The following is a 25,592-nucleotide window of genomic DNA, read 5'->3' as shown; positions in this document are numbered from 1 at the left end:
CCCTACAACCTAGACATTTGCAGCTGTTCTTCCCCAGATCAGTCACCAACTTCCTATATTTCTCTAAATATAAGGACTCTAATCAATAAAGAACATTCAGTCTCATTCATTCAAACCTAGAACGGGAATGTCAACACCAGTACTGTGGTCCAATAAGTTTTAAATGGGTCAATTTTACTTTCTGATCTTCAGTTTTGAGATTCTGCTTTGACAGAGTATTGTGCTTTTTTAAAAAAATGTTAATTCACTATGGTTTCAAAAGCTGATAGGTTGGTTGGTTTGTTTACAGCCAAATTGAGAGGGGAGGGGGGAAGAGACCACAGAAGCCTTTCTTCCAATAAATGAAGACTTTCCTCTAAAAATGACTTCATACTGCATTACAGAATCTGCACAACTGAAAAGAAAAGGGAAAGAATAAGGATATCAGAAGGCAACATGTATAGCTTCTTCTTTTTCTAGTTATCTCTTCCCCTTCACAAAAGGTAATTTAAAAATGGCTGCAGAGAAATATATTGAAAATAGGTTTTTGCTTCCACCTTCCACTGAAAATAATTTACTGTAAGGCCAGCAAAAAAATCACATAATGAAAGAAAAAAGAAAAGTCAATCTTCCATTTTCAATATTGGAAACAATTACACCTAATGCTTTTTTATGGACATCAAAACCATCACAGCACATCATTATTCATCGAAAGTAGGTATTCAAATATCATTTGTCAAAAGTTGCTGAAGCAGAGGAAGAAATGAGGGTAAATAACAGATGCGTACCTGTTGATACAATCTGTGACGATGGAAATGAGAAATGATCTTGTTAGGAAAACTATATTTGATGCCACCTACAGTAGTATCTCTAAGAGGGCACATGAATTTCATGAATCAAAAACTCAATGTCTGAGGTTTCTCCGATGAAGTGCAAAAATAAAGGTAGATAGCAGGAAATGTATTTCATAAAAATGTATGTGTTATGAAGAGAGATTCAGAAAAGAAAATCTTTCAAGGACTCTCAACAATTCATGGCACTGAAAAAACTGCTTCAGAGACAGCTCTGCATCATCATCATCATCATCATCAAGCATCTACTGCCATTATCTTTGTCTATTGCAGAAGGAATATGACAATTAAGGTGCACGCGATACCTTTACAGTGGCATGCATTACTGTAGTTATTTCCCTCTAAGCATTATTTCGTAAAAAGCACTGTGATCCCCAACTTCTAATAGATCAAAGTACAAGTCAGGTTCTAGTGTTCTGCCCACAATGCCCCAACTATTCAAGCAACTGGCACCAAAATATGGAGTCTAGGGTGCCTGGCATTGTTGCATCCTCATTTCAGTTGCTGAGGCTGGTGCACAGGTATAGATATCTCCTAGTGGACAGAGTTTTTATGGTGCGATGCTATCTTGGCCACATTGTGCCGTGTCCAAGTTCAGATATCAAGTAGCTTTTAATCAGGTACAGCATGAAACTGCCCTCTGTCAGCAATGGGGACCCACTAGTTCCCAAGGTCTGAGGAAGAGGACAGGCAGCCTGTTGTCTCCATTAAGCAAGGTAAGAGCATGCCAGTTTTAATGTTTTCTCCCAGAAAAGAAGAACAGCTGGCTAGGTGTGCGGAAAAAAGTTTGTCAAGCTTTTAGAAAATATAGGCAGCTAAGCAATACATGCCTAAAAACTCTTGAGTAAAAGACCACAAACTAGGCACTTCAAACTGAGCTGGGGAAACCTAAGAGAACCATACAACAGGGAAGCAAACAGAAATACAATAGTCCTTTTCTTAGCCTTGGTGTTTTCAAGATAAAATCAAAGGCTGGATAAATAATTGCTTAGTAAATGCAACATGAAGGTCTCCCACTTCACTTGTTACCTTCTACCAACTGTGAGGGACTACAAGTACCTGATGTCCAACTGCCAAGTTCACTAAAGGTAGAATCCCAGGACCAAAATAGCACCCGAACAAACCCTTTCCTTTTGTTTCCTTCCTAATAACACATATGCAGTTTCAAAACTGGATAGAGGAACGCAATGCTTTCTATTTCATAGGAAAGACATTTCATTTGATTCTTTTCTCAGACCCTGGAAACTCCTCTTGAAACAAACGTAATCATTTATTTCACTATATTTCATTTTAAGTTTCCAAGTAAAAGTGCCCAACTGTTCGGCTCCATTGTATAATCAATGGGAACATAGCAGCAGGCTAATAACAAAGGCTATTGCAGAGCAGTATCTTTGACAGGTTAAAAAGAAGGCAGTTTTAAGTGAAAAGTTCAAAAGCAAACACTTCACCTTCCTGGCTCTATTGTTTCCATTACATTATGCTACATTCTATATTGAAACGGCACAGGATAGAACACAGTCAAGTTCTTTTTTAAAAAAAAGCACACTTGCCAATCTATTGTCAAGCCCTTATTAGGGGGCTCAAGGCACTGAAGCTGGTTCCTGATGCAGGACTACCAATATCAAACGTTCCACATTGTACTAGGTAGGCCTACAAATATTTCATAAGCTGTCTTATTCTTTTTGTTGCATTTGTATATAAAAATAAAAGAGCATTCCCTCTCTCTATCCCCTTCCTCCAATCACCACAATTCACAACCAAAATCATTTCTTTCCTATAACTACAGTTCTTCATCTTCTGCACAGACATTTGGGTGTGCGCAGCACAGACCTGAATGTGGAACAGTTCTGTAGAAAAGCAGACACTATATACCGTATTTTTCGCTCTATAACACGCACCCGACCATAACACGCACGTAGTTTTTAGAGGAGGAAAATCCATAGGCATGCCACCCGTAGGCATTCCCTCCATAACACGCACAGACATTTCCCCTTACTTTTTAGGAGGAAAAAAGTGAGTGTTATGGTGCAAAAAATACGGTACTTGCCCTCTTGGCTGACAGGCTTTCTATAAGCGCAAGCTAGAAAGCACTCTCCCACAAGGAGAATTTTCTAGTCTATCTGTTCACAAAATCTTTCTGGGAATAAGACGTGTCCCCTCTTACTACTGGCTAATTTGGGGGGGGGGAGCATTTCTAAGAAAACTCTGGCACTTGGAAGATTTAGGGAAGAGAACAGGAAAAAAAGATTTTATTTTACAACAAAATTGGCAAAACAAATGGTGTGTTAGAATTCTTTCAGGAAACAGTTAACTATATCTATGCTGAAATTGGTGGATGCCACAGGCTTCTAAACAAGATGGCAAATGTACAGCTTATATTTACTTTGGTTCCTTAAACTAATTGCAGAGATGTTACGGCTTAGGTCTTAATACTTGGGTTCTGAAACAAGTTGGTACTTTCTGTCAATTTCCCAACCTCCTATAAATCTCACTCCTGTAGTGTAAACAAGATATTCCACAGACATTTTGATGTCATCAACAAATTTCAAAATAAAAATGTTTGGTACTGCCACCAAAAATAATGTGTATGTTAATCTAATTGAAAAGCTATTCCATGAATCTGATTTCTTTTCCTAGATCTTAGTTTTGTGAACATTAAAGATGAAGATATCTAAATTTATTTTGAAATGTATAAAGGTACATTGATATTAACTTTAAAAAGTATCCAGGATAATTTAATATCACCAGCACTTTAAGGTCAAATTAGAAAGCCCAAACACCAGTTGTGCTGAAACAGACTTTTTATTATTTAAAACAATTAGCATATACACTCTGGGGCTAAATGGTTGCACCAGTAACAAATTAAGCAAGTAATGTTGCCTCCGAACACTTGCATCTTGTTAAATGTCCTTGTCCCTGCAGATTTGGACTAGGCAGAGCATATTGTAAGACTGTTATTTGAGGCATAATTATAAAAGTTAGCTGCAAAGGGTAAAAAGTAAGAGAAGGTCAAACTAATTAAGCGATAGGTTTTTTGTTTGCTTGCTAAATAGCATTATTTCTGATGCTCCTGTTTGACTTTCACTTACCAAATGGTTTATTATATGCATAAAAAGAAGAATCATAGAACTGTAGAATTGTAATGTACCCAAGGGTCATCTAGTCCAACCCCCCTGCAATGCAGAAACCACAACTAAAGAATCCCTAAAATATGGCAATCCACCCTCTGTTTAAAACCTCCACTGAGGTTTAAATGCCAGTTACTGCTTTATAGCTCTATAGATAAAAATGAAGGTCGCTGGCAAATTCACATGAATTTCAAACAGTATGTTAACACAGAAATAATCTTTCCTGTTCTATATGTCATATGCAGCAACCTTCTCCCCAAAGCAAATACGTCTGGAAATTCTTTAATGTCCCATAACAGCATGGCCACAATATAGTAGCTTGATTATTCCTGTTGGGAATGTAAGGCAGGATACAATTAAAACAAATAAATATTATAACTGGAAGATGTTACAGAAGAACAAATTCTCTTGAAACTTCCACATTCAACCATCTCAATCACATTTTATTAGCAATTTATTAGCACTTTGGGGTGTGCTGTAAAGTATATTTTTCCTTAATTATCAGTATATACTGATCATATTGGTCCTATGGCTATTATTACTATATCTTTATCTGACTCACAGGTTACTGTTTTCTCAAAACCAAACAAGGCATTCTGGCTGAGTAACCTTTGTAATGATTAAATACATGAACTTATACTTCTCAAATGGTTGCAAGGATGCACTGCCTTTAGCTAAACAATCTGTGATCTTTCTCCAGCTGTGTCTATGGGGATTTCACTTTACTCAAGGAACAGTGATTTCAAAAAGGCAGGGTGCATAAGAGAGAAAGAAAGAGGTATTGAATACTTGAGAACAGAAAGCAAACAAGTGACATACTGTACAGAGTTATTTTGACACACACACACCTATCTATCAAATGATTTTCAGTTTTATACACTTCAATAATTTCAAAACTTTACTTCATTCCCCCTCTTTCTATGGTTCCTTAAATTTATTTTTAATATTTTCTGCATATCCAAATTAAATTAATTTGTTCATTTATTCATCTACTTTAAATATATACTCTTATAAAACTGCAGGTTATTACAATAATCCTGCCAATATTCTTATCTGATTATAGTTTGTTTGTAAATGTTCAATAAACAATTTCCATTCTTTTATAAAAGTTTGTTATCTTGATTTCTTATTTTTCTGGTAAGTTTCACCATTTCTGCATATTCCTTAAGTTTTTGTATCCATTCTTCTTTTGCTGGGACTTCTTCTTTCCATTTTTGGGCAAGTAACATTCTTGCCACTGTAGTCGCATACATGAATAAATTTCTATACAGTTTGGGTAGTCCTGTCCCTATAATTCCCAAAATTATAATTATAATACACCAAAATACTTCCTTTTATATGGAAAGCAACAGTTTGGACAAATCTCTTTGCAGGGTGCTAGTGACACATACGTATACAGCCAACCTGTAAACTGATGCTTTGGGTCAGTACTTTGATGGTAATAAAAATACTGAAAAGGAAAATGAGGGGAACTGTCAAGAATGGAGAGGCTGGCTCATATGGGAAGAATGCAGTTTTTCAGGAAACCTGATCCCAAGTCCAGAGGGCTTTGTAAATAATAATCAGCGCTTCAATTTGTGCTCAGAAGGCGATCAGCAGCCAGTGAAGCTGTTAAAACATGGCGGTCACTGGCCCCTTGCAACATCCTAAACCAGCTGAAGCAACCCTACAAAAAGTGTGTCTCAAAAGTCCAAATGGAATGTTAACTAATGCATGCGTCACCACAGTCAATCCAACATCTCTAGGACCGAGGACAGTTGGTAGAATAGCCTTAAGTTGTACAAAGGTACTCCAGCGCAGCACCAACACAAGGTTAAGGTCAAATCCTGGACTGCACCGAGACCGCAAACCAAAGCCTTCAAGGAGAATGCAACCCCATTCAAGCCAAGCCATATCCCTTTTTCCTGGACAGACTTTCTCCTGACACCTCTATCTTGTACAGATTCAGCTTCAGTTAGTATGGACATCTAACCAGAGAGAGCAATGGAAAAAATCTGAAGAAAACTTATTAGAGTTGCTTCCCTGCTTCCCCCCAGATATGCACGCAGGTTCATTTCACTTTATCAGCTGTTCTGCAGAGGACCACCGGAGAGTGCAAGCTTCAGTCTGTAGGAATCAGCATAAACAGTGCCTTTACTCCATTCAGCTTTCAGGAATAATGTGATACGTGTGGTATGGAAGCAGACAAGCTAAATTTGATATACTGTACTGGAAAATTAGGTGAGAGAGAGCCAGCAACGAAGGTGCATATGAATGCAGACATGAGTTAAAAGTTTCTCTGTGCAGCATCTGGAGTGGAATCCCATGAAGTTTCATGTGCAAGCTTTGTAATATCTTCTCCTAGAGATACACCCGTTGCCCCTCTTTATGATTTTCCACCATCTCACTTTTTTATCAGCAGTCTTCTAGCCTACCAAACTAAACATTATTTTATTGCAATGGTGTTGCAAAATCTGGGAGGCAGCTTTTGAAATTTGGCTTACTTTTTATGCAGGATAAGAGTGAGCATTGTGGAATAGTGGAACCCTTTTAAAAATATTTATATTCTTCAATATAATCGCCAACCTTACACTCTATTTTCACTTATATAATTTTAGAGGATGTAAATTTTTGCTTATATAATTTCCTGCTATATACGAAATAAATAAAATAATCCCTCTAAGGACACTAAGTTTCATTATATGTATTATTTTCCTTACGCTGTCTTACTGGTATATTGATAATATATGGTTATTTTTCACATTTTCTATTTTGGGGGTTTAATTATCTGCATCATCATCAAGAACATTGACAATATCTCTATGAATATTTATGTGGTAGCTTTTGTATAAGGATTGAAAATTAGACTGGCTTTGTACATCTTCATATTATACCACATTTTATTTTTCGAACAAATAAACAAAAGTAAATACTTTTATTTATTTGCTGGGTAATACATCTGGTTGACCGCTGTGACAATAGGATGCAAGACTATATGGGCCACTGGCCTGATCCAACCAGCTCTTATGTTCTTACAACTTTATGCTGGTTTTTAGGGTGCTGTATTCGTGTCTTTTAATTTTTAAATTGTTTTGGAGGTGTTTTTGTTTTTAGAATTGGTTATAATACCCAAGCATCACTGCTGTTTTGAAATGTACATTTGGGTATATATAGAGAGAGAAGTAAAATAAACATGCACTGCAGTGCTGCCAGCAAACTGTGCTGAGCTTGTATATCAGATTAAAAATGTGGGTTTCATAAAAGAATTCTTCATGAAATAACCCTAGTATTTCCCAAGATTCAAGCCACTTGCTCATAAATTGTTGAAGAGTCCAAAGGTCTGTCTGTCCTTTTAAAGCCTTCTCTACTAAAGTCAATTAAAATAGTTATAATGATGTGAACAGAAGGAATATATGACTGTTGGAGAGAGGCTTTTCTAAAATGAAATGAAATAAAATTAGGCACCTACCGTATTTTTCGCACGATTGGACGCACCGGACCATAGGACGCACGTAGTTTTCAGGGGGGGAAATCAAGGAAAAAATATGATTCCCCCCCCCCCAGCTCTGGGAGCAGTGGACAGGCTGCACGCAGCCTGTGCGCTACTCCAAGACCTTCTCCCTGCTTTTGCGGGAGGTGGCAGAATTCCCCCACCTCCCGCAAAAGCCCACAGGAGCCCCGCGTGACTCCTGCGGGCTTTTTGACCAGGAGGGAGAAGGGACTGAAACGGCCCGTCAGTCCCTTCTCCCTCCTTGGGGAAAAGCCCCCAAGAACCGCTCGCTCTTTAAAGGCTGTGCGGCTCCTGCGGGCTTTTCTAGGAGGTGGGGGAATTCCTAGAAAAGCCAGCAAAGCCGTGCAGCCCCTTTAAAGAGCGCACGGCTTTTGCCTGCTTTTGCGGGAGGTGGGGGAATTCCCCCATCTCCCGCAAAAGCCCGCAGGAGGGAGAAGGGACTGACTTGGCCAGTCAGTCCCTTCTCCCTCCTTGGGGAAAAGCCCCCAAGAGCCGCTCGCTCTTTAAAGGGTGCGCGGCTCCTGCGGGCTTTTCTAGGAGGTGGGGGAATTCCCCCACCTCCTAGAAAAGCCAGCAGAAGCCACGGAGCCCCTTTAAAGAGCGCCTGGCTTTTGCCTGCTTTTGCGGGAGGTGGGGGAATTCCCCCATCTCCCCCAAAAGCCCACAGGAGGGTTGGAGAGTAGCGGGAAGGCGTCGCACGCCTTCCCGCTGCCCCCCAATCTCTGGGGCTGGCGATGGGGGAAGCGCTGCTTTCCCCACCGCCAGCCTCAAACCCGGGTTGGAGAGTAGCGGGAAGGCATCGCTGCCTTCCCGCTGCCCCCCAATCTCTGGGGCTGGCGATGGGGGAAGCGCTGCTTTCCCCACCGCCAGCCTCCAACCCGGGTTGGAGAGTAGCGGGAAGGCATCGCTGCCTTCCCGCTGCCCCCCAATCTCTGGGGCTGGCGATGGGGGAAGCGCTGCTTTCCCCACCGCCAGCCTCCAACCCGGGTTGGAGAGTAGCGGGAAGGCATCGCTGCCTTCCCGCTGCCCCCCAATCTCTGGGGCTGGCGATGGGGGAAGCGCTGCTTTCCCCACCGCCAGCCTCCAACCCGGGTTGGAGAGTAGCGGGAAGGCATCGCTGCCTTCCCGCTGCCCCCCAATCTCTGGGGCTGGCGATGGGGGAAGCGCTGCTTTCCCCACCGCCAGCCTCGAAGCCGGGTTGGAGAGTAGCGGGAAGGCGTTGCGCGCCTTCCTGCTGCCCCCCATCCTCTGGGGCTGGCGATGGGGGAAGCGCTGCTTTCCCCACCGCCAGCCTCAAAGAGCAGACTCTCCTGGCTTCAGCGGAAGCAACGCAAAGCCTCCGGAGCGCAGGCTTCGGAGGCTTTGCCTTGCTATCGCTGAAGCCAGGGAGCCTGCATTCGCTCCATAGGACGCACACACATTTCCCCTTCATTTTTGGAGGGGAAAAAGTGCGTCCTATAGAGCGAAAAATACGGTATATACATTAGGTATGGCAAAGGGTGGGAACCTACACAGTCTGTATCCAACGTATCAAGCTACAACTGATGTGACAGCTACAACGGTTCTTGTACCAGGAAGGCCTGACCACAGCAGTTTAGGTACTGACGACTTAAAGCTGGATTGTTGTGGTGCACTCTGTGTGCAGCTTCTCTTGAGCTTGATCCGAAATCGGTGGTTAGCGCAGAATGCTGCAGCACATTTGCCGACAGGAGTGAGGCTCTGTCTGCATGTAACACCTCTGCTTAAAGCGGCACCGGTTGCCCATTTGCCAGCAGGCCAAACTCAAGGTGTTACTATTAGTATATAAAATCCTTATCAGCTTGGGACCAGTTTACTTGCGGGATCCCCTTACCCCACTTGACTGCTTCAATCTGTGCAACTGATACTGATACAGGTGACTTATAAAATTTGCTCTGCACCTGTAAGAAACTGCTATTTTAGTGTGGCAACACTGACACATTGAAACTCCCTACCTACTGACCAGTGTCAGAAACTAAGATATGAAAGCTAGGAGCTAAATGGCACGTTAAATGGTTATGGGTGCAACAACAGAATGTCTAGGAGCGTTTTCTTCTAACAAGAATACAAAGCTGAAAATGAATGAACTGCAGCTAAAATGTTACAGTGGTGCCTCGCAAGACGAAAAGAATCCGTTCTGCGAGTCTCTTCGTCTAGCGGTTTTTTCGTCTTGCGAAGCAAGCCCATTGACGGATTAGCGGATTAGCGCTATTAGCGGCTTTTAGCAGCTTATCGGCTTAGCGGATAAGCGGCTTAGAAAAAGGGGGGGAGGGGAAAAAACCCGCAGGAACTCGCAAGACATTTTCGTCTTGCGAAGCAAGCCCATAGGAAATTCGTTTTGCGAAGCACCTCCAAAACGGAAAACTCTTTCGTCTAGCGAGTTTTCCGTCTTGCGAGGCATTCGTCTTGCGGGGCACCACTGTATGTTCATTTTTCGCATGGTCTACTCATTCCCTTCTTCACCCTCCTTAATGTTCCTCAGAGGATCTCTCCTCCAGTCTTCAGAGTAGCTGGAAGTGGGGAGGCAGAAAAAGGTCCTCCTTTCCTTCCACTTTGCAGTTTTAATCTGAAATCTTAGGTGCAGTACTGTGCCCAGAGCTCAGAAACTGTTCATGCTAATGAAACTCCCTGTTGCAAAATGTGCCTAAAACAATTGGAGTTTCGAACACGGCTACTGACATCAGGCAGGTGCCTCAACTGTACTCTTTTCAGTGGCTGTTTAAAACATATTTCTTTATGCAAGCTCATCCTGATATGTAGAAGTTTGCTGTGCTTTATTTCATTTTAGTGACCATTGGTTTTAATAATCCTTTGGAATATTTTGAATAACTATTTTACCAATCATTTTAATGTTTTGTTTTTTATTTTTGTAAGCAGCTTAGAAGTTTTCTTACAATCAAGTGGAATTTAAATTTTGCAAAATGAATAAAAAAATAAGAAACTCAGATTGGAAAGTAGGCATGTGGATTAGATCACACTTCTGTGGACTTTTCCGACCATGGTCCACTCCTACTTATGAGGCCATAATTGTTTTGTTTGTGTACTACATTTTAAAAGTGTGGATTTTTTTAAAGGATTTTGCCTAAAAATATGTAGTCACATTTGATGGAGCAAACTTCACCATCTACTCATGTTTTCAGAATGCTGACACTGAAATGCTAATTCAAATTGGAACTGCAATGTGATTTATTCAGATGAACACAAGTTTTAAGATACTGCAGTATTACAGAAAGTAATGAATTAGTTATCTATTAAACCAATTAGGAGTGAAATTCACCTACCATAAAACACTGAGATGTCATATTGAGAATTGCAGGAAACTTGGAGGAAAGTGCAAAAAACACCATACAAAATTGAATCATATCATTTATTATTAAAATAATTTTATACACATACCTTAACAACAGGATTCAGCAGAACGACACCTGATTTCTTTGTAATCACCTGTTTCGTTGTGTAATGATGTTCTATAAGCTGAGGAATAGTTGAAAACCCCGTCCCTTCAAATCGATACTGATTCTATAACAAAAAGAAATGAAGAGGAAATACAAAATTTTAACAGAACTAACTTTTACAAGGGATAAGGAAACGTCTGCCTTTTCCATTGTTGTTAGGTGGATGGTATTTCAAGGTGCTCAGAAACAGAGTAAAGGGTTCAGACCCACGAAGCTGAACATGTGTAAGTTCTGAATTACAAAAGCACAGTGTAACAGGGGTTAAACTAAATTCCAGTTCTACTGGTGTCAAAATAAGAATATGAATAAAGGAGAGTTATTTTCACTAAATAAACTTAGTTATATTTACATACTTCTGCTCCATTTTAAGACAAATACCTACAGAACTGAAAATGGCTGATAACTGAGGCCACATTGTAAATCAATTACAGTTTAAAAGGCGAGCCAATATTTACATTTGCCCAGTTTGAATACCCATATCCTAGCTTGCTAAACCATAGTTTAGCAGCTGAGAGTGAGCATGAAGACAATATACTTCTGCGCTCACCCCTTCCCTGTACATTCTCGAAAACGAGGAACTATGGTTTAATGCCAATCTTAAAGCGCCATATTCATATCAGAAAGCTGATTTCTAACTTACTAAACTATGGTTCAGCAAACCAAGAAATGTTTAAAACTGGGCCCATGTAAAAATATTTTCTGTAACAAAGATTAGGAGAAACTATATATCGGTAACTTATTTAGATCCTTCGTATTTGAATAACTTGAAATATAATCCCTTATGAATGGAAAGCAATGTCATTGTTAAATGATGTTCAAAAGTCAAAAACTACCAAACGGAGCAAGAAATAATGGTCCCAAATTATTAGTTCTTTAAAACCAACTTTCTCGTTTCCAAATAAAATGCATCTCTTCTAGTATTGTGCTATCCAACAGGATGTCAATGGATAATGTCTACATGTGGAGTTTAGTGAACTGCGTATATAATCAAAGAGGACATTTTTGGCTTTAATCTTTTTCATCAACCCGAGCAGCTGGGTAAAAGGACTAGAATAGTTTGCTATCCCTGGAAACACACTGGCGATTTCACAGGGAACTAGAAGATCAAAACACACAGGAAGGCTTCTCTTGTCACCAAAAATGAAAATCAAAATTTGGAGGCTGTCTCTCACAGTTGTTTTCAGAAGTCTCTGCATACAATATAAATTATGAAAGAAAACTGTATAAAAGGCCTCAAACAAGGAAAGTACATCATTATACATAATATGCTTTCAGTAGTGTTTCCCACCAAGAAGTATTGCTTTTAACTGTTGTTGAAACAGTATGGTCTACTAACAGTTTTGAACTGGCTCAGCCAAATTCTTTCGTTAATGCAAGTCTTTGAGACTAATGCTGAACACTGGTAAAAGCAGCTTCACTCCTTTGCTCTGCAAACAGACATCCCTAATACAAACTGATTGCACAAAAAACCATCATGGTGACACACTCTACTATCACAGTACTTTCCATGAGTTTTTCGAGGCACAGGAAGATGAAAATTAGCCCTTTCTGTTAGTGATAAATTAACTCTTTCTTTTAGTGACATATCCCCAGAACTACACAGTTATAATCCTACTATGGAAAAGACCAAATTCTTGAGATATCAGAATATTATCCCCCCGCCCCCGGTTGTGCTGCAGCCTGCGGAAGTCTATCTACCAAAAACTGGGGAGGGCATTTTCTGTTGTAGCATCATCTCACCACTAGAAATAAGGAAAGGACCAATTCTGCTGAGTTTCCAGCTCCAGAATTGGTCACCCAAGCTGGTTATTGATACCAATGTCATAGAATATTGTGTGGCTACTATGGTTGTTGCTATTTCAACTGTTTTTATTGGATTTTAATGGGCTGCTTTTTAATGTATTGATAATGTATGTGTTGTAATCCCCCTGGGATTTTAATGAAGAGCTGTATCAAAATGTTTTAAATAAATAGAATACTCCATACCATTTTCAACCATTCATTCAAACAGGGACAGGTTTTGCATATTGCTTTATACAAAGGTACCATGAGTGGCAACAGCAAGAGACTTGTGATGTGGTCTTCCACATTTTTATGAAAGTTAAATAGCATTTGATTCAGATTGGGACTGTGGTGCTGCAGGAGGGAAAGGTTTAATCCAGCATGGATAACAGTCAGGGTGATGGGAGTTAGTCTAAATCATCTTGGGGGCAGCAGGTTGCACAAAATTAGTTGGGCCCTTCCCCTATTCCATTTTCCCCAATGAAAATTGTGCTCTGAATGGGGCTAAATACCCACACAGCATTTCCATGAAGGAGCGTCTCCACCCCCATCGTTCTACCCGGACACTGAGGTCCAGCACCGAGGGCCTTCTGGTGGTTCCCTCACTGCGAGAAGCCAAGTTACAGGGAACCAGGCAGAGGGCCTTCTTGGTAGTGGCACCCTCTCTGTGGAATGCCCTCCCATCAGATGTCAAAGAGAACAACAACTACCAGACTTTTAAAAGACATCTGAAGGCAGCCCTGTTTAGGGAAGCTTTTAATGTTTGATGTATTACAGTATTTTAATATTTTTCTGGAAGCTGCCCAGAGCAGCTGGGGAAGCCCAGCCAGATGGGCGGGGTATAAATAAATAAATTGTTGTTGTTGTTGTTGCTGTTGTTGTTGTTGTTGTTGTTGTTATTCCATGTCCCTTCCCTCAAAAGCAAACAAGAACTTGGGAAAGTGATTTTTAACAGGAAAACAGCACAGGAGGTTGGGAGTGGTTTAATCCCTCCCATCCGTGCAAGAACCACATGCTGCTCTGAAAAACCGATTTCACTTTTTCTTAAATAGTGAGATATCCAGTCATAGACCTTCCACCATCTTTGGCTTGGTCCCCTTTTTTTGGAGTCAATACCACCCCATGGTTCTGTGCTCACAATTAGTGGTGGCGATTAAAATTCCAACTTTGCCCATAACCCAGCATGATAATAGCAGAAAGTTGCATCCTTTCATTTTCCATCTTCTGAGGGGAGCATACTATGTGATTTTGAGTGTGTGTCCTTAGACTACGGAGAACAGTTGCCATATCCCGACTGATATTCTCAAAATGAAAACATACTTAGCCCCCTCATGCTTTTTAATATGATACAGATTTTCAAGCCGTTATCAGCTCCTCCAGTTTGACTTGAACAGTTTTAAAATACCTACTGAGCCAAAAAAAAAATAAAAAAAATTCCACGCAACACTTTTGAAGCCTAACTATGGACCCTTAGAGCGGCACTATTCATTTCCACATCTTGCAGAAAAAGGTTTTGTTTTGTTGTTAATACAACCCAAAAGGGCATTTGCAAGTCTTTCTCCAACTCTAACACACCTGTTTACAATTACAGCCCACGTTAGCTCTAAAAATAATCTCTGTAATCAGCACGACAGTATGCAGCACAGTTATCTGCGGCAACTTAACACACTCTCTTGGCTTCTAGCAGCTCCTGAGGAGTTGAGTCATATAATTACTTTATAGGGCTGAAAACATTCCAGCAATACTTTAAGGAAGTGTGATGAAAATATGGGTCCACGTAAGGGCAACTATGATCTTTATCTGAAGTCCTGTAAGCCTACACATAAATGGAAAAGGGGGGAGCCAAAGGATATGGAACAATCACTGCAACACTCATACTCTAAGGGCAGCCAAACCATGGCTTACCCTTGCCTTTAAAAATACTTGGATCACCTGCTTGATAACGTAGAATGTGCAGAAAACACCGCATCAATCCTTGGTGTTCTCTTGTTTTCCTCAAGATAAGAAAACAAACCTAATTATATCATTTCCCCTTCCTTTAAGGAGGAGTGGGAATGAAAGAGAACATGTATAATATATCATTGTCACAAAGATGGAGAAAAATTGTTTTCTATTGCTCCAGAGGGCAGGAACTAAACCACAAAAAGACTTTGGGCTAAACATTAGGAAGAGTGTGAGGTATTCAGTGGTAGAACAATGGTGTACTGTCCTTCACGGACATCCTGTAATAGAGAGCTAGCAGGAAGTTTCACTAAATGACATATGAGGATCCCCTCAGCTCTATGAGACAGTTCTGAACTTCTTTCGGTGCTTCCCTGAAAGTGACAATAATGTGCAAATTGCAGCAAACCATGCCCACGCCCCTTCGTAGCCTCAAGTTCCCTCTTATCTGAATGAAGATTGTCAGATCTAGTAATTACCCACTTATTTTGTTCAGAGACAGTGTACTTCCGAATGTAAGATGCTGGGGGTGGGGGTGGGGGTGGGGCCAAAAACACAAGGATGTTACCTACTCACAAGGTTTCAAAAAGGCTGACTACATTTGGAAACTGAACGTTGGACTAGGCAGAGGTCTTAGGTCTGATCCAACAAGCCAGCTCTAATGGTTTGGGTGGTGGTTTTTTTAAAAAGCAGATTTCAGCCCACACTGCTTTCTTATCCTCAAAGGGCACCAAATAAACATCTCTCCAGGAGCCTTGAAAGTAACAGTGCTCTATACAGGACTTTTTAAAGAATCTAAAACAAAATGCACTGTTTTTGATACCTACCAAAAACTTCTTTTGCTTAGATAAGTCTACTCAGAGACATAATTTTATCACACATTTGTTTTTAAAAGTTTATTTTTTCTATATGTTGTTTATTTTTTATTATATCTGCTTGTTTTTAAAGTATGTTGATTTTATTGCTATTTTTGATGAATATTTTATGTTATTAAGAAGCATTATCAATCTTCTAAAATATAAATAAATAAATTTCACACCAAAGAACCATTAAAAACACAGGCTGTGCCACTGAAAAGAAAAGAAAAATCACCACAAACCTACATCAGCATATTGTATGATGAAGTGTCTCCGTTGCGCATCTGAAAACACAGAAAGGACGTATTCACCAGGCTTGCCATGACTCTCTCGCACCAAGAAGTCTCCTTGCTGCTTTAATAACTCTTGAGCTTCTATTCTTGGGATTGCACCATGATACCAATCTTGGTCTGCCAGAGGTTTCTCGCTGGTTGATATTACATCAAAGAACTTGTGGGAAAATATGAAAAAAGAATGAAGGTTAGTGAATATAGGTTGTGTACATTATGCTTTCATTTAAATTGCAGTAGATAATAAATAATTCAGAACTGCTCTGAAAGCTGTACATTTATTAGTGAGTGAACTAAAGTGGGCATAGCTAACCAGCTATAGAACCAAGCAAGTTGTTGTTGTTGCCAAGTACTTACTTTCATGGTAACAAGCAGAGCCATGCATCAGAGAAAAGTTGAGAAAAAGAAATGAAAGAAACATCAAGTGGTGCAAATCATATAAATGCTATTTAAAAATTAAAAAAACAACAGTGTTTTACTGAGGGCTGTTGAAACGTTCTTACAGTGAAACATTTCCTCCCTTTCTGATGCATTTGATTTCTTTCTTTCTTTCAGAATAGGGTCAATTGTCTAATAATTTGTGTTTCCTGTTTCCTAGCCACAGCAAAACACTTAGCTCTCCACATCCAAAAGCTCCAAGCAAATAAGCCATTGACATTCTAAAAAATTCAAAAGCAATTACCACAAACCCATCATATTTCCTAATGCCTTAAACAGGTTATCTATCTATTCCCATAAAAACTTGCCCAGTTATTAAAATCTTAAGACATCATCTCTGAGAGAGTCCATCTGAGGGTAAGGGCACCTCATCAGCAGAAATTCTTCCCTATATCCATTTAGCTGGTATCTGCCTTAAGGGTTTTAGTAACGGATTAAAACATTTCCACTTACCCAGGCATTGACAGCTTCAAATTTTTATTGTGCTTCTGTGTTTTCCCCCCAGTTTGCTCGTATGTATTGTTATTTTAATTATTTTAATTATGTTGCAAATCATCCTGAGAATCACTTTGAAAAGAATCAACTACAGCATAAAACACATAGCTACCCCTCTGATAATTTTTAAGTCTATTTAAACAAAAAACAACAAATAGTCTTTTGGCACTCTAACTATAAACATATTTATTATTACATATGCCTTCATGGACTGAACTATAGACCACTTCATCAAATGAAAGCAGCATTAGCATTGCATCTTTGTGTCAAGCTCACCTCGTGAGAAGACGATTCTTATTTGATTATATCAAACAAAATCTTTCTGGCAATGACAGTCAGCTAAACCCTATTGAGACATTATTCCCTCCTTGAAATTAAGACTACATGGAAAGTGTTGGGGCATATTTGTTGGTCATGCTCTGGCTGTTGTACATGCTACTTGTCCCACTTCCATGCTGTCCATGTGTTGGGGACTCATCTGTAAAGAAGAAGCCTCTTGGCCACATATATGCTTCCCCTGTGGTTAGGTACCCTTTTGAGCAGCATCCCTTACTGGGACCCTCTTCTAATGCATGGACAGGAGGGGTGGAGACAGCAGGGAACAAGTCTAAAGGTGCAGGGCTAACTCATCTAGCCCTCTTCTTACCCAGTGGTACCTAACTTGCATGGGGAACGATGCCCAAATAGGGCTTGAATCTTAGAAGGAAACCAATCCCTAAAACCCAACATCTTTTGAATCATTTCCCCTGAAGTTTAAGTAGGATACATCTGATTCAGATTAGTGAAAAGGAAGTACCAGGATCCCAGTGTTCACAAAAACCAGCATCTCTGATGTGAATTGTATGAATGCTTCAGGTTACTTATTTTCCCTTTCCAAGCCCGGCATGTAAACAGGAACTAAACCTGCATGTAAACAGGAACTAAACCGGCATGTAAACAGAAACTAAAGCTCTACCACGCAGCTACAGTCTTTTCCCCTAAAAGGAGTACAGAGCATTGGCATGGAAACTTCCTTGTATCAGGTGAGACTATTTGTCCATCTGGCTCAGTACTGTCCGGCAGTACCTTTGCACGGTCCCAGCTGGAGTCCTTTCCGATTAGCGGCTTAGTCATGCTGGCCACGTGATCCAGAAGCTGAACGCTGGCTCCCTTGGCCAATAAAGCGAGATGAGCACCGCAACCCCAGAGTCGGACCACAACTAATGGTCAGGGGTCCCTTTACTTTTTGCAGCTCTTAGCTGGAAATGTCAGAGATTGATGCAAAGCATGCACTCTACCAATGTGCTATGGTCCCTCCTATTAGAAATGTCACAACTGAACATGAAAAATGCTGAGCAGTTTCATAGTGAGATATATAGCCTGTCTATGAGGGGCTAAAACATATTAAGAAAGAGAGAAAAGTATTAAAATGCTTCTTTCCCTCTTCATATAAAATGAGGGGCAAGAATAGAAGATCAAGTTTTCTCAAAGGAATTACCGCCTTGTAGCCTTGTAACCAGTTGATAAAACAAAGTGAAATGCAGTGAACTGGCTTCCCCCTGCTGCTGATTACTCAGTTGTCTCAACCTATTTGTCTTGCTCATATCCAAAAGCAGTTTTGTTTTGAGTCACTTTTTTGGGGAGGGGGTTCTTTTTCAAATTAGCCATTCTAACACAAAACACTTTACCATGAAAGGAAAGCCCTGCTCTCCATTGTCCATTTTTGTACGAAGATACTCAAATGCTTCCTTAGATATCTCAAATGACTTACCGTATTTTTCGCTCCATAGGACGCACTTTTTTCCTCCTATAAAGTAAGGGGAAATGTCAGTGTGTCTTATGGAGTGAATGGCACTGCGCAGAGAGGTAGAGCTGCGCAGTGCCCCTTCAGCGAAGCAGGAGGAGGAACAGAGCCCTTTCTGTTCCTCCTCCCGCTTCGCTGAAGGGGCGCTGCGCAGCTCTCCCTATCTGCGTAGCGCCTCTCCTTCGCAGGAGAGTCGCTGCGCAGAGAGGGAGAACTGCACAGCGCCCCTTCAGCCACGCGCCTGCCTGGATGCCAGAGGGACAGAAGGGACTCTGTCTGCCCCTCCTCCAGCTTCGCTTGAAGGGGCGCTGCATAGTTCTCCCTCTCTGCGCAGCGCCTCTCCTTCGCAGGAGAGGTGCTGCGCAGAGAGGTTGAACTGCGCAGCACTTCAGCGACGCAGCTGCCCTGGCTTCTGCCCTGAAGAGGCTCGACGCGGTTATCCCAGAAGCCAGAACAGCCACACGGCAACCCAGAAGCCAGATCCCTCTTGCTGTTCTGGCTTCTGGGATTCAAAATATTTTTTTTCTTGTCCCCCCCCCCCCCAAACTAGGTGTGTCTTATCATCTGGTGCATCCTATAGAGCAAAAAATATGGTAAATCCAGGAAAAAAATAATGTCATTTGGTGAACAAACTACAAAACCCGCAGAATAAAATGACTTGTCTTTTCAGTAATTGGACTGAGCAAGAGGGATCAGCCAGGTAAATTCTGTTGTTATCAGTTATGCATATTCAAGTAGGTGAGTTTTCACTGTTTTGCTAGATGCATATTTTTAAAAGCTCCATCACAACAGGGATTTTGCCCTATTGCATTAGAAACTTTCTTCTTATTCCACCCTGGCCTTTTGTTGTACTCCAAACCATATTCCTCTCTCCCAATAAATACAAATAAACCTCTGCCTGAGCAACAGGCCACATTTAATGCCTCCTGTACTTTCAGATGCTTGATCCAAATATCAAGAATAAGAGCAGCAAAGAGTACCAACTCAGCAGCGAAATTCCCCATGAAAGTTATTCCAGTATAGTACAGAAGTACAAATGCTCTACCCACATCACTGCATGACAGGCTCTCTGCTGAATAGCCACCATCACATAAATGTTCTACCTGCCATACCTCATAGCAGAACTGACAGGTGGTGGCAACCTGTATCTGCAGAATAAGTTGGAATATCAATCTAAGACCAGGAAACCCAAGTACAAATCCTCTCTTTACCTACTTTCTTGATGACCTTGGGCAAGTCACTAACTCTCTTTCAGTCTACCCTGCCTCATAGATTCGATGAGAGGATAAATAGGATGGAGAAACATGAATACTATTTCTGAGGAAGTGTGATGACCACAATAAATCAGAAAATGCCTTGGCTACTTCACCATGATAACTGTCTCATGTTAGGACAGGGATGGGTAACTTGTGGTCCTCCAGATATTGCAGGACTCCAACTCCCATCATTCCTGACAATTTGCCACACTGGCTGGGGCTGGTGGGAACTGCAGCCCAACAACATCTAGAAGGCCACAGGTTTGCAGCTGGTGTGTTACGGAATGGCCAGGCCTTTTCCTAGAGTTGCTGGAATTCACATTGTTTTGGTTTATACAGCTGTACCGTTTTCTTCAATGCTACTACCAGCTAGACAACCAACCACTTTACATGTTAATATTCTTGCAGCAACTACCAGAATGTTATGCACTTAGTGTAAATAAGTTATTTTCCTAAGGAAAAAGAATGTGAGAATACAGTACCTGTGGACTTACCGATGAAGAGCCCAACATAGACTTTGGAGATCTTATCATTCCAGCAATGGAGTGCCGAATGGTATCAAACCGGGAAACTTTATCTTTCTTATCCTAACAAACGAGGAGAAAAGCAGACCATTAGAAATTAAATCAGCTTTCATTTGTAGATTAAGTACTCAGTGCTAGGTGGGGTTCCTGCTTTATCAATAGCACTGGGTAAAATAAATTACGAAACTTTGGCAACTTCAATAAAAACTCCCTGCCTGTATAAGCCATAAACTTTAATACTTTTTCACAGTTTCAAAAGCAGCATGAATAGTCAATAAGTCTAAAATCTAACACAATTAAATCGTGTTTCCCCTATTTCTATTAAGAGTCGCAAGATGCACTCAGTCCCTTGAGTGTATGGCATTGGATGGAACAGCAAAGAATTTACTGTCATTCCCATAGGAATGTCTGCACCCCATTAAATTTTCACAGAAGGTTTTGCTTTCTTCTTGTCCACCATAAATAGATGAAGAGCAAGGTATCTTCTGTGCCAGCATCACAATTGTGGAACTTCCTCGGAGCAGAGGGAGCTATAATTTAGTGAGCTTGTAGAGCAGTGTGAATCTGGAATTGTTAAATGATGTGCTGTTTTACAATAACTTTACTGTCATTATTGGCTTTGCAGAAGTGTAACTATGCACCTTGGGCCCTTAATTTGGACAAAGGCAGGTTCTACAGTCTTCCGTTTAAACAGCCACTAACATCAGTAGAATTTAAAAGGAGATTAGGCACATTCATGGAGAAAGGGATTACTGAAGACAACTAGTCTTGAGAGCTGGGTACTATCTCCAGTAACAGGGAGCGCTGTTGTGCTTATTCTGCATTATGGCCTTGCAGGGGCATCTGGTCGGTTACTGTGAGAACATAATGCTGGACTGGGTAAATCTGACACAGCAGGGTTTTCTTATGTGATTATCATATTTGCCATCCTGTATTAAGGGCTCCAATTCATCTTGCTTGTTTTCCCACACTCTGTGCATTGGTTTAGAGGCAACTGAAACCATGAGTATTCCCTCCAGCTGCTCCCTTCATGTAGTTTCCAGCCCTTTAGCAGGTTTCTGGAACACCACCTCACTTTCCTATGCATCAGTGAAGCTATTATTCCCCAACACGAGGTGTTCCTCTGTCATCTGTAATATTGCCTCCTTCCCCCATAGCATTTAGTTTAAAGCTCTCCTGATCAAGTTCATGAGACTTTTAGCAAACACATTCTTGCTAACTGCTATGAGGTGCAGCCCATCTCTTGCCTGAAGGCCTTCCTCAAGGAAGCAGAGACAGTAGTTCGAAAAGCCAAACCCTTTCTTTCTCTTCCTGGGCTCTGACCTTCAACAGGAAGGAGTGATGAATAAACTACCTGTACTCCAAGGCCTGTCAGCTTCCTGCCCAGAGTATTATAGTCCCTAGTGATGTTAAATTCTCAAGAATAATCTTTTGGAGAATATTCTCGATTAATGAGTATATTAGAGAATTTTCATTTAAAATAGTAGAATGTTAATTTTAATGCATTGAAAATGATATAATTAGTTAAAATACATGTTTATTCATGGGTAAACTTGTTCAGATGGCAATTAAAAACTGTACAGAAAACTCTTTCTTATTGGTCAGCAGGTCAGCACTGTTGACATATAGGGAAATTTGTTGTTTAGTAAGGAACCACAGTGAAAATATATAAGCACAAGCCTACTTGTCACTTGCAAGTATCAAATTAAATAGTAAAACATGTTTTATAGTTAAAGTTAAACCATTCTAAAGTGATGGCACCAGTAATTGTCATGTTAAGGTTTGGTATAAGGAAACTCAGTAGTTAAATAATATTTTATTCTTCCATTAGAAAATGTACATGTTACAAGACAAGTCAAAAAATACAATTGGCATGTTAAGGTTTGATACAAGTAAATTCAGTAATAGGCTATCTTGTGATTCTAATAGCTCTAACTGTTAATAACTGTTTTGGTGACTAAAACACACCTTGATAAACAAAACAATATGCATACATATAAAAAAGAAGCCACTAACATTAAATATATTATCATTATATGATAATATATTTTAGCTTGTCAGTCTCTGGTAAATGGCACCTTGTACCATTGAATGGCACTGCAAAAACCAGTTACTGGCACTAAATAAAAATATAGAAACATCAACTATTTAAATCAAGGCCACCTCACATGCTGTTACACATAATTGTATAAGCCTACGTACTTTAAGTGTATAAAGCACTAAAGCTACTTTCTGTAAAAAAAAAAAAATCACAATGTATGGCCAAGGGTATAGAACTACTAAGAATAAGAACACACCAAAATAGAAAAAAGGCTATTTGTCAGGGAACTGCCATCTGAGACTAAGGAGGTGAAAGGGCTCATGGAGGGTGAGAGAGACCATTCAGCGGAGGAGGGGACCAGCAGGGGGAGAAGTGGAGTTCCAAGGGAAAGTGAGTCGGAGGGAGGGCTCAGAGACACTTCAAGCGGGAGCAGCGGGGAGATTTCAGGACCTCCTGTAGGGACACCCACTCCTCGGCGGAAACTGTCACGCCGAGAGTCCAGAAGACGCGTTTCCGTTAAGGAGCTTTTATGCTGGAAGAAGTTCCGTAAACGCCCACTGTCCGATTCAACGAGCGATTGATGGAGTCATGTTTAAGGAGCTCCATCACAGACAGAGGTTTGGGGACTTAGCCAAACTCTGAGGGATTAGGATTTTACGCACAAGCAGCTCATCATCCCATCACAGCAATCGGACAGTCCCTGAAAGCAGCTTGTGCAGAGAGGCATCATGAGTAACCCAGCCGGAGCCGGAGGAGCAGCAGGAGCTGGAGAGGGTCCAAGCCTGGAAGAAAGGTACAGAGTGTTGGAACTCCAGCTAGCAATGCAAACGGCGAGGCTAGAAGAAAGGAGGGCGCAGGATGCAGAAAAGGCAAAAGGCGCTACACTAGCAAGAAAGATGCCAGGAATGGTGCAGAAGTTTGGGGGGGACCCCAGGAACTACCAAGCCTTTAGGACAGAGATGCAGTATGCTCTTGAACTGCAGTTTAATGACTTTCCCGACGAGGCATCGAGAGTGGCGTTTGTGATTGGCCATCTCGAAGGAGGGGCGAGAGATTGGGTCAGACCCCTGATGGCAGGGAATAGTGACATGCTGAAGGACGCGAGGAAGTTTTTTCGCGCCATGGATTTGATGTTTTCCAGCGAGATTGAACAGGGGCTGGTGCGCAGACAATTGATGGCGTGCAAACAGGGGAGCCGATCGGTTCGTGAGTACTGGACTGAGTTTACAATGTTGATACATAGATTGGGGTGGGACCTTTCGGCGGAACCCATTCAAATGCTCTTTGAAGAGGGGCTTTCTTCGGCGGTGAAAGATGAACTTTCCCGGGCGCCCAGGGCGGAGTCTATGGACGAGCTGACCGAATCAGCGCTGACCATTGGAGCACGCCAGGAGGCAAGAGCCTTGGAGAAGCGGGAGGGGAAAGGAGAGCGTTGGAGGGATTTCCGCATTCCAGAGATTCCAGAACCAAGTTTCCCGCCAGGAGAGCCGATGGAAGTTGGAACAGCGCGCGCGCGCGCAGTTTCAAATCCCAGTGAAGGGAGGAAGAAGGAGGGAAAGAGCGCCAAGAAATGTTATCTCTGCCAGCAGCCAGGTCACTTTGCCAGAGTCTGCCCGCAAAGAAAGGAATGGCAAGGGATGGCGGGAGCTGTTGGGGGGAAGGAGGAGGAAGTCCAGGAGCCAGTAAAAGCCAACGCCTGTCTGCCTCTGTCAGGGCACTGCAGACAGGCCAAGGAGCAGTAAAAGTGCCCACTCCGGAACCTCCAAGACCAGCCCTAGTAATAGAGGTGTTGCTAGAGCTGGCAAACGGATACCCACTAAAGACTAAGGCGCTGCTGGACTCAGGCAGCTCCTGTAATTTTATGAGCAAGGAGTTTGCAGCTGAACACCAGATACAGACACTCCCTTTAAGCAACCCCCTGCAGGTCACCACGATCGATGGGAGGGAGCTGCTGGGAGGAGAAGTCAGCCTACAACCCGTCCCAATGGTTATGAGGGTGGCCAGGCACACTGAGAGGATAGCGTTCAATGTAGCCACCCTGGGAGGGGCTCCAGTCATTTTGGGAATGAGCTGGCTAGCGTTGCATGACCCGCTAGTGGGCTGGCATCAGAGAGTGGTCTCCTTTGGGTCAGCACATTGTCTGGAACACTGCAGAGAGGGAAAGGTGCCAGAAGGGGCAAAAGCCTCTCTAGCAGGGACGGAAGTGGCGGACAAAGGGAAGGTGCCCAAACAATACGCTGACCTGAGCAAGGTCTTCAGTGAAAGGGAAGCAGATAAATTACCACCGCACAGAGACTTTGACTGCCAAATTAATCTGGTCCCGGGGGCCCAGCTCCCCGTGGGCAAGCTGTACGCCATGTCAGACAGGGAAATGCAGGAGTTAAGGGAGTTTATTGATAAAAACCTGAAGAGGGGCTTCATCAGAGAGTCCAGAGCGGTGGGGGGGAGCCCAGTGTTTTTTGTGGACAAAAAAAACACGGATAAACCGAGATTGGTCGTGGACTACCGGGCCCTAAATGCCGTGTCAGAACCAGTGACTTTCCCCATGCCCAGGATTGATGACATTTTGACCAGGGTGAGGAAGGGAAAGATATTCACGAAACTGGACCTGAGAGGAGCATACAACCTGATACGAATAAAGAAGGGGGATGAATGGAAAACCACCATGTTCACCCCTTTGGGGGCGTTTGAATATCTCGTTATGCCATTCGGATTACAATCAGGCTCCGCCTGTTTTCAATCGCTCATGAACCACGTACTGGGACCTTTGCTCTACAAGAATTGCGTGGCCTTCCTCGATGACGTGCTGATATATTCAGAGAATGAGGAGCAGCATGTAAAGGATGTCAGGGAAGTGCTGAGCCAGCTGCAAGCAAACCAGTTGTGGGTGAAATTGGAGAAGTGTCAGTTCCACACCAAGGAGGTGGAATTCCTGGGGTACCGCTTATCAGACAAGGGATTAGCCATGGATCCAGGCAAGGTCCAGGCGGTGCTGGAATGGAAGACACCGAAAACGAAAAAAGATGTGCAAAGGTTCTTAGGGTTTGGGAACTTTTACCGTAAATTCATCAAGAACTTTGCCCACTTAACGGCTCCCATCACGGACTGTCTAAGCAGCAAGAAGAAATTCGTTTGGACGGCGGAGGCGGAGCATGCGTTTGAGGAATTGAAAAGGGCATTCGCTTCGGAAGAACAGCTCCTGCATGTGGATTTACAAAAACCCATGAGAGTGGAAACTGATGCCTCAGACCGGGCGGTGGGGGC

General features: G+C 41.9%; 1 protein-coding gene across 2 annotated transcripts in view; it reads right to left on the bottom strand.

The window, feature by feature from the left end:
* The window catches only part of FER (FER tyrosine kinase), a 152,007-nt gene that overhangs the window by 68,291 nt on the left and 58,124 nt on the right, over positions 1-25,592 (bottom strand). Inside the window, exons 11-13 of one of the 2 annotated variants that reach the window (XM_053407624.1) lie at positions 20,246-20,350; positions 15,748-15,951; positions 10,863-10,985 (exon numbers count right to left, since the gene is read on the bottom strand). In XM_053407624.1, the coding sequence (XP_053263599.1) occupies positions 10,863-10,985; positions 15,748-15,951; positions 20,246-20,350 (432 nt within the window). The remainder of the gene's footprint in view (positions 1-10,862; positions 10,986-15,747; positions 15,952-20,245; positions 20,351-25,592) is intronic. The other variant, XM_053407625.1, reaches the window with a different exon arrangement.

This window comes from Podarcis raffonei, chromosome 11 (genome assembly GCF_027172205.1).
Source record: "Podarcis raffonei isolate rPodRaf1 chromosome 11, rPodRaf1.pri, whole genome shotgun sequence".
In the NCBI taxonomy this organism is placed as follows: domain Eukaryota; kingdom Metazoa; phylum Chordata; class Lepidosauria; order Squamata; family Lacertidae; genus Podarcis; species Podarcis raffonei.
The sequence above is the reverse complement of the archived record's forward strand: the minus strand, read 5'-3'. Positions and strand labels throughout refer to the sequence as shown.